Below are 9,591 nucleotides of genomic sequence, written 5' to 3'. Positions count from 1 at the left end.
TTACAAATCGGTATAAATTTTTATATAGTTACATAGAAACCAACATATATTATCCATACAATTGTCTAATGAAACTTCAGGAATGTTTTTATTGATATTTGTCAATTGGCAAATAACGTGTTGAATATGACAAAGTAATTGTATTATGAATAGATTAAGAGAAACTATAGATTTTAAAAAATAATTTATAGACGAATGCACAGTTTTAGAAAGAAATGTATTTTATTTCATAAGAACTTCTAATCTATTCTAAATCATCTGCCGTATCCAACACGATCTCTCGGAATTAATCTCAATTCGGATCCATGTTTGAGAAAAACATTTCCTGAAATTAAATTAATTAGACCATTAGTTTTTTCAGTTTTTCACGTCATAATATTTTGTATGCTCACCTGCTGTTTGCTGTGGATTGATACCTATTCCATCATCTGTAATTATAGCAGATGTGGATGGTGACACTTTAAATTCTTCAGCAGCAAATTTTAATACAGCAGTGAAAGGTGTATTATTTGGCACGCTAAGTCTGTAATTGCAAATGTATAGTGTTATTATATATCACTTTCCCTAAGTTACAGAACTTAAAGTCATTATCATTTAAACATGCAGAAGTAGATTTTTTTTATATCTTTTTAATTTTAACAATTTTAAATGTACAAGGAGTATGCTATTACCATCCAATATCTTTCTCAACCCTATGCCATATTGTACCATTAGGGTGTGTTTTAACTAATTGCACTCTGTTATATATTATTTCTGAGACTCCACTAGGGCCATTTAATAACCTTTCAACTACTTTGTGAAGATGTTCATATTCAAAATCACAATTTGATGTCCAATGATCATCAACTTGTATCATATGACGTGCAAAGTAAAATATAGCATCAAGAAAATTGATATAAAGTTCCAAATTATTTTCCATTAATACCTGAAGCGATTTCTTATCTACATTAGCAAGAGCTAAGCAAACCTTCACATCATTTTTCACAAGTTTGTTAGACAACTGTTGAATTATCGACTGCTTAATTTTGCTGTTACACGAATTGACAGCAACCTGAATCAATTCTATATAGAAACCATCATCGGACATTTTTCGAATACATTCTGTAACTTCACAATGATTACCATTACTAAGTAATAATTCCCAAGATAAGATCAAAGCTTCATTCTTCATGTCAAAGGTTGACACACCTAGCTTTTGTAACGAGTCTATCACCATGTTAGTACAAATTCCATTAGTTACTGTTCGTTTAAGAAAATCATTTAGTCTGTCATGACCACAATATTGAGTATATAATTTAAAAAGTTCATCTACAATGTCCGTTGAAACATCTACATCTTTTAGACAGACTTCTAACAGTTTATCACAGGCATTTTTAAAGTCCGAGCATTTATGTAAATTTAATCTATTCTTTTCTATCCAATAATTATGTAGATGACTCTCAAGAACACTTTCCTTGCCAATTTCACATGCTTTAGCAATTGTGGATTCGATAAATAAAGCACATTGAAATGTCTTCATAACATTATCATTCTTTAGATCTTTTCTTAGAGCAGAATTCTCCAAGAGTGCAAGGAAAACGTCAAACATTTTCAATATCTCAAGGATATCTAATTCTGACATGATAATATAAAATATACATTGATCCACTTAATCAGTAACAAATTATTAAGTACACAGGCAAGTGAACTTACACTTTAAATGGTAATTTTGGATCAGAAGTAAGAGTTATTTTAAAAGTAACTTTGGACCTGTAACAAATCAATATGTTTATCAGCAACTATCGATGAGCATAACTAAGGAAACTTATAAATAATATCCAAACATATGTTTATTAAAATGGGTGTATAACTTAAATTTATGTGTTATTTCGTATAATATGTAATTGTTTTCTATTATTTTTGAATAGCCTTTATCGCGTAAAATACGTACGCCATACTTTGATTATAATTATTTCCTTAAAAAGTAATTGTCAGTTTGTAATTGAAAAATGTCACTCCAAACAGAAATAACCTCAGTTGTGTCGGACACTTGGCCTTTCCAAGTCGTACCTTGACTACTTAGCCAAAACTATAGAATGCTCTCTTATGGGGTAATACTCTATGATCAGTTCACGGTATTTAATATGCTCAATAAACGTATCAAATAATACAGAACTGCGTCAATTATGATTAAATATTTTCCAGTACGTTGATGGATTACTCATTGCATTATTCAGAGCCCATATTGTTAATTATTAATTATCAATTGGAGTATTTACAATGGATATTTAACATTTAAAACGCGATGCAGTGGCTAAAAAAATGTATAACACCATCTACAGTAAACAACTGAAGCTACTTACAAATTAGTACTTCCTGTTCGATCCTAGATGGAGCAAGTAGCGCTCGAATTGTCTAGAAGTTTGAACGTTTCGCTACCGATGGCGCTACTAGTCCGAAAAGTGAATTTTCTGGAGTAAATGATTTTTGCCATTAAGTACTTGGACCAGAATTATCCGTGCTTATACTTCTTATCTCAAGCACTGAATGCGAACGATCGTCTCAATGTTCATCAGACTTTTTTCATACGGTGCATCATTAAGATTAAAGTTTTAACTTACGATCTTAGTGTTTTAAGGTCCGTGACTCGGTGAAGTAACGGTTCATTGAAAAATTTTAGAAAATAAATATTCGTTCGGAACCTGTTAATTAGTTTACCGGTATTGACTGTAATCAATTAAGTTAAACTAGTATAATTATTCATTTAAAACAATTACAATTGTATAGTTGAACTTCCGATTGTTTACAACGAAACTGGAAATTTCGATTGGTAGATAAAATGTAGAAAATCTTTTTTAATTGCCTTACAGCGAGGGGACGAATATGAGGATTATCAATCAGTAGCAAACGAAAATCAAACGTATGCCAGTTAAGATGAAATTGAACTTTATCCTTTTTGCAATTAATTGCTTCAGTTCTGTGGAATAACTTTCCTGTGTAAGACATTATTTTTATTATTGTCATTTAGTTGTTTCGAGGATAAGTTTATTTATTTGAAAATCCTGATATTTATAGAATAAAAACGTTCAAGATACTTTATGTCGGTCCGATTATTAATATTTAATTAATATTATTTTGGGAATATTTTGCTAAAGTTTAGAAAAGATGTATTTATATAAGTTGTACACGCGAAAGAAATCGAATGAAATTAGCGAATCTTATTTTATTTCCTCAGATGCTGCTATTAATTGGAAAAAAACAAAGATTGCTCGTGGCCATCTAGTGATGAATTGTTCTGGCATTACTTGAGTAGTGCTTTAGATTCGCCACGTTACGGCTCATCGCTTCGTAAGCGTTGTGATTGTGTCGTTAATGTTGCACTTGTAGTGTGCTGAACTCCATAGAAGTTTTTAAATTGCACCAACATAATGCAATAACTCTTATACGCGTGGAACGCGTCACATTAAGCTATAATACCGAAGACTTTATGTGAAATAATTCTTTTTATGTAGCTTAACAATAAAAAAGGCACGTCACTATAAAGGTTAGATGCTCTTGGAAGAAGTTCTAATCGAAACTCAAATGCAAGTTTGATAAATCAACCACCGCTGAGTTTGCTTACAAGCATTTAGATCGAACGGAAAATGGACAATAGTAAAGTAGACGACGATAATCAGCGTAATATTAATGATGGGGATTGGATTTGCCCTGATTCTCAGTACGTAATTTCCGAAGAACATTTTCTAATGTTTTCCTTTGCGTTTTGTTCGATTGGAATCGAATTTTCTGTGAAATAATATCGCTCACCGTTGACGTATGAAAATAATTCAATGATAAATTATAATGTGACAATGTAACAGTTAAACAGTGTCAGTTATTATTTCAGAAAAAAAAGGATAACTTTTAATATTCAGCTAATGATAAGACATGTAAATTAACCGATAATAAACATTACACTGCACTAATAATATTTCTTGTATCGTACTTTATAATGTATTAGAAATATAAATGTAATATTGCAGGTGTGCTAATGTAAATTTTGCGAGAAGAAACTCTTGTAATCGATGTGGAAAAGGTATATGACATTTGATATGGTAATGTATGGAACAGTTTCTTTAATAATATTGCTTAGAATAACATTGTAATAGTAATTGGCTATTGATTTGATGATTTGATTGCTATTTTGCTAATACTGCAACTCGAGTGATAAGCATTTTTTATTAACGAAAGATATTCTTCTATAGATAGGGGAGAATGCCCTAAGAAAAAAAAGTTGGGGCAGGAAATTGGGAAAGCGGCTGCAGAAAAAAGCAGAGGATTATTTAGGTGAGTGTCACGTATTTACATACAGTATATTTTCACAAAATGTTTACAAAAAGTGTATATAATACAGATTAATAGGCAAGAGTAAATGATTAAAATTCTATATTGTAATTGTCTGGAACAATGTAGCGCGGATGATTGGCAATGCAGCAAATGTGGAAATGTAAACTGGGCTCGCAGACAACAGTGCAATATGTGTAATGCACCAAAGTTTGGAGAAATCGAGGAACGAACAGGATACGGAGGTGGTTATAACGACAGAGGAGTTGTCGAATACAAAGAAAGACGAGACGACGATGATGACTACGACGAGTTTGGGCGTCGTAAAAAAAAACGAAAAACCGAGAACCGTTCAGACGATGATTCCAAAGATTCTAGGTATAGTAGCCCTGTGCGTAATAAATCTAAAACCGAAAACGAAAGAGACGAACATGAGGAACGAAACGAAGAAAACGTAAGATTTCCGGAGGAACGTAAAATTTGAAGATTAAGAATACATCGATAAAGGGAAATATTAATCACCTATATTCACCATAATAGGAAGAAGACGAAGAAGAAGATGACGAAGACGGAGATTTATCGAAATATGATCTGAGCGAATGGGACGATTTTGCATTAAAGAAAAAGTAAATGTTCATAAGATTAATCTATCCGTAGAATTACAGTCTGTATTACACACTGTTAATTTTCAGTACAAACGGGAACACTCCGTCCTCGGAAGAGCGATCAAGGTAATAACGATAAAAGAATAAGCGTGAAAAAAGCGAAAAAAAAGCGAGAAAAAAGCGAAAAAAAAGCGAGAAAAAATCGAGAAAAAATCGAGAATGTCCGTTCAATTCTGAAGAAATTTGCTGGCGTAGTTAATGGCAATTTCTTTATTATTAATTAAACAATTCGAAAAGTATAATGTACTCAATCGCTGCGAAAGTGTTAACAAATGGATTTTATACAGTATGTGTAACGTTTTTACAGAGATAAAGACGACTGGCGCGATTCGGGTACATCCAGTCAATGAGATGCTGCGCAGAAGGAAAGGTTTGACTTGGGTTTCGGGTATAAAATTGATTGTGACAGTGAATTGCAATTACGCTATTGCTTTATAACTCTTCAGAGAGTGTAATCTCTACTACAATCTATTGTAGACCAGTAGATGTTAGATTCTAAAATGGCATAGTCAAAGAGGAAGATACACAGACTTAACAAAACCTGAGGGGATTAAACTAGAATTGCTATTAAGTGAATGATCTTTTTACAGGTGAGAGGAAATCCCACACGGACGAGAATGTCTCGGTGAAACCTAAAGAGATTCATGCGACGCGAGAAATTTAGTAATTTAGTAAGCACCTTTGGATATAAAGTGATGGTGGACAATATTATGACTTATTGCAAAGGGAATCGATTAACGATAAGCTTTACATTTTTGTGATTGAACCTCATAGCTTCGTTGACTCAATGGATGGAAAGTGAAAATGTAGGTTACTTGTTCGCGCAGTATTGTTTTAAAAAATATTGTATCTAGTAATGCGGAGAGTCGTAAAAAGTATTTGGCGCAGGTAGAACGTTTCGGTAGTAAAGAAACAAAAATCAGAAAAAAAATCATATGAAAATTGTAATTCTAATTATAACTCTATGGACGATGTTACGCGACTCGTTGTACAATTCTGCATTATGAATTCGTAGACGAAATCTTATTTCTAATTAATTCGAACGTATCAAGTATTCGTAAATAGCTCTATCATCGCCGCCGCATCGTTAAGACTTCTAATTATGATATCACAAACGCACGACGCTCTGGTAATCACGATTTGCTTTAAGATTGCCTCAAGCTGCTTCGACAAAAATGATTTCTTTTTCCATTTCATTCATAGTTTATTTCTGACTCTCTTTTTCTCTCACTTTTTTTTCCACTTTCACTCACTGTCTCTCTCTCTCTTTCTCTCCCTCTCTCTCTCTCTCTCTCACACAGAAAACATACACGCACGCAGTCACTCACATGCACACACTCTTTTTCTCTCGTTCTCTCTTCACGCGTAAAACACTAACAATTAAATAAAACGTAATGTAGTATTAAAAAAAGAATCATTCCCTAATTAATACAGATATGTATTTGATGTCTTCGGAATGAAGAGAAAAAAGATACATGTTCTTGCTTTGACTATCACAGATCCGAGTAAGCTGGAAGCAGCCTGCTTAATTGAAAGATATATAATGACATGATTTTTTCGTTTAACCATGTCAAAGCCTGCGCTTGTGCGCGACAGGGCGAGTGAAAACGGTAAATGTATATCGAGACGGAAAAAAAAAAGGAAAATCCTCCAACGCCCGCTCTCTGACACCGCACCACGAGAACCCATTTATCGATCAATTCTGATATACTGACTTCTTGTAAATATCTTTATTTTTCATTTATAATAAAAATCATTCATCAACAACATAATTGTTTCTTAGTCAGTTACTCTTCGTTTTATCTTATTATCCGTAAACTACGTGGGGTCATGATTATGCACAGTTTTGTTGGTCACGTGGGAATCGATGAAGGGGAGAGGAGGTGAGAAGGGACGGGCGATATTGCAAGGAGTATGTTGCAACAGGTATATATATAATATATATATATATGTAATATATATAGTATAATATATATATAATATATATATATAATATATATATAATATAATATATATATATAATATGTATATCGTATATATGTACAATTATGAATTTGAGCTTGCTTGACTGCGTTTCTTTTCTTTCTTTCTTTTTAAGTATTTTAGTGATAAAAAGGAAGGATGATTCACCAACATATTCATTCCTGCTCCTTCGAAATACTTTTCCTCGATTCTCGCACAATTACTTTATCACGAGCAATTGTTTCAACGATAAAGAAAAAGGAGGATACGATGCATACATTCGCTTTTGCTTTTCCTCTTTTTTCTACATCTTTTCTTTTCTTTTTTCTTTTAATCATTCATGGAGTTTCTAGAAACATTTTCGTCTCTCTCTCTCACTCTCTCACTCTCTCTCGCTCGCTCGCTCTCTCTTTCTCTCTCTCTCTCTCTCTCTCGCTCTTTCTCTCTCTTTCTCTCCCTCTCTTTCGCTCTTTCTCGCTCTCTCTCTCTTTCTCTCTTTAGCTACTACCGTATATTCCGATCGACGAAATAACGATCACTACGAAGAAACCGGATTTTACATTAGTATTTACAACGTTCTTTATGCGCTACTTTTCACTTATTTCCGTTTTTTTTTTCTCGTAAAACTTTCAAATTTACAGAGAGAAAATTTTGATACAATAAAGAAAAATGAAACAATCCTGTTAGAGAGAATGTTTCGGGACAGACATTATGAACGATTTAACTTTCGCTTAGCACTGAGAAACGCTTAAACAGTTCTAATGTATACAGAGAAACAACACCGTAAATAAAGAATTGAACGAGAAAAGCGTCTCTCATCGCACGCCAGTCAAAGTAACCATCACGATGAAAATGGTCACGTGTATAATCACTCTTGATAATTAATACATCAACATTAGAACCTTAACAAAGTCGACATATCACTGTCCTTTACAAGATCGCTTAATTTAATAATAAAAGTGTGTACACTCTCCAGAAATATTTTCATACTCATCATCGGATCAGGTCATGTCCTCGGGTAAACGCAATCGTCGAAAGGACACCAACAAAGGCCACCACAATCGTAACCATCGCCGTTACGATATATCTCGTCTTGCTTTCTTTCTTTCTTCTCTCCCTCCCTCTCTCTCTTTTTCGCTCTCTCGCTCTCTCTCTCTCTCCCTCTCACTCTCGCTTTCTCTCGCTCTCTCTCTCACTCTCTCTCGCTCTCTCTCGCTCTCTCTCGCTCTCTCGTTCTCTCGCTTTCTTCGCCATCGTACATACATTTTATTTGGGCATAAAGAACTGTTGATGCGAATGTGAATTCGGCGGTGGATGTAAATTAGGATGCGGTGGCCCGCTACCCCTAGTACTGGTGGCGTATAACTGTTGTTGGAAGTTATGGAATTGTTGAGCATAATTTGGGTCCGACATGCTAGGCCCACTACCAACAAAAGGGCTGTTTTTGAAATTACTAGTAGCACCACCCATGCTTGGCGGTAGTGGTTGAGTCGCATCGGGAGGAGGTCCTAACCCCATGGGGCTGCCTTTACTGCCGGACACGTACATACCAGGATTAGCTTGATTGGGAACTTGCGACACCATCTCGGGCGGGAAGACTTTATCTGGGTCCATCGAACCTCCTGGAAAGACACCGCCCCCAACCATGTGTTGCATCCGCATTAAGTTAGGCTGGGGTCTCATGTTGCCGACAGGTCTCATCGAAGGATGCACCGCGACCGACGAGTTCATCGATTGCCCGTCCATTCTCGGAGAACCTCCCATGCCGGGAAGGCCACCGCTCATGGCTGACGGCATGCCGGTATGTGGACCCATGTTATTTGGTACACACCCGTTCGGGAAGTATTGAAGATTTACAGAAGGCGTGCCCATCTTCGATTCTAAATTAGATAAAGGATTCGTGAATCGTTGAAGGAAGTCCAGACTCGGCGGTCCTCTCGGTGTGTGGCCAACGTTGGGTCTCGCCGGTAAATATTGTATCGTGTTCGGAGCACTGGGTTTCACTTGAACGTTTGCTCCGTTGTAAGGGCTCGGCCCGGTCACGTGACCTGTCATTAATCTCGGTGGTGGTGCATGAGGATCGCCACCCGGATACGCACCGCCTGCATTACCCGAATGGCTGCTCATCATGCCGTGACCCATGATAGGATGCCCCATTTTACTGGGCACTCCGGGACTGCCGGTGTGCGGAGTCGTGGGGCTATAACTAGTCGGTGGTCCCGGAAGACCCATACACATTCCTCCTACCTCGCCCGGCTCGTTGGCGGGTCCACCCATATGACAATTTCCGTTCATCTCGCTGCCCATTTGCATCATGTGCATGCTATGCGGGTTGCCGAATTGCATCATTCCGGTGTTGCCGGAATGGATGGGTCCATCGTTGCCCAACGAATTACTGGCTGCTGTGTTGGTGAGTTGTTGACTCATTTGAGCCAAGGAAGTTATAGGGTCAAAGTGATTTGTACTCATGGCGGTTAAACTGCCGAGTCGCCCTCCGATATTGTTGGGATTTAGAGGCACATTGTCTGAAGGTTGACTCACGTTTATGGAAGGTCTACCGCAAGGGAACGAGGCGGCTGTGCCTCCCCCTAATGGAGGTACTACTGTTGTGTTTCCAGAATTGCTTGGGTTCACTACTGTGGACTGTTGTTGCTGCTGCTGC

The 9,591-nt window shown here is 36.3% G+C and overlaps 3 protein-coding genes across 9 annotated transcripts in view; 1 reads left to right on the top strand and 2 right to left on the bottom strand.

Annotated features, from left to right (window-relative positions):
• Positions 1–196: 196 nt before the first annotated feature.
• Ufm1 (Ubiquitin-fold modifier 1) lies at positions 197–2,330 on the bottom strand. 2 transcript variants are annotated; one of them, XM_031976032.2, is made up of 4 exons: positions 1,931–2,330; positions 1,693–1,749; positions 393–523; positions 197–325 (listed from the first exon to the last, which is right to left on the bottom strand). In XM_031976032.2, exons 1-4 carry the CDS (start codon positions 1,933–1,935, stop codon positions 255–257), a joined length of 264 nt encoding a protein of 87 aa, XP_031831892.1. In that variant the 5' UTR covers positions 1,936–2,330; the 3' UTR covers positions 197–254. The 2 variants fall into 2 exon arrangements, 1 of the variants encoding a protein (XP_031831892.1); XR_004234964.2 differs by lacking the exons at positions 1,693–1,749; positions 1,931–2,330 and adding an exon at positions 672–1,686 and having other exon boundaries at positions 312–325.
• Positions 2,331–2,386: 56 nt separating this feature from the next.
• Positions 2,387–6,739, top strand: LOC116426712 (uncharacterized). Of its 5 annotated transcripts, none has more exons than XM_076369332.1 (10): positions 2,387–2,617; positions 2,850–2,976; positions 3,215–3,697; positions 4,002–4,054; positions 4,224–4,305; positions 4,432–4,756; positions 4,843–4,928; positions 4,995–5,033; positions 5,275–5,333; positions 5,559–5,898. In XM_076369332.1, the coding sequence occupies exons 3-9, from the start codon at positions 3,624–3,626 to the stop codon at positions 5,315–5,317; spliced, it is 702 nt and encodes a 233-aa protein (XP_076225447.1). In that variant the 5' UTR covers positions 2,387–2,617; positions 2,850–2,976; positions 3,215–3,623; the 3' UTR covers positions 5,318–5,333; positions 5,559–5,898. The 5 variants fall into 5 exon arrangements, 4 of the variants coding, with proteins under 4 accessions (XP_076225447.1, XP_076225444.1, XP_076225442.1 ...); XM_076369329.1 differs by having other exon boundaries at positions 2,388–2,617; positions 5,275–5,355; positions 5,558–5,898; XR_012998996.1 differs by adding an exon at positions 6,467–6,739 and having other exon boundaries at positions 2,390–2,617; positions 5,275–5,773.
• Positions 6,683–9,591, bottom strand: part of lgs (BCL9 domain-containing protein legless) — a 6,153-nt gene continuing 3,244 nt past the window's right edge. For both annotated transcript variants that reach the window (XM_076369256.1, XM_076369257.1), the window contains exon 7: positions 6,683–9,591. This exon is cut by the window's right edge and continues 555 nt beyond it. In XM_076369256.1, coding sequence (XP_076225371.1) covers positions 8,196–9,591 — 1,396 coding nt within the window. In that variant the 3' untranslated portion in view covers positions 6,683–8,195.

This window comes from Nomia melanderi, chromosome 1 (genome assembly GCF_051020985.1).
Source record: "Nomia melanderi isolate GNS246 chromosome 1, iyNomMela1, whole genome shotgun sequence".
NCBI lineage: Eukaryota > Metazoa > Arthropoda > Insecta > Hymenoptera > Halictidae > Nomia > Nomia melanderi.
This window is presented reverse-complemented; position numbering and strand designations above follow the sequence as displayed.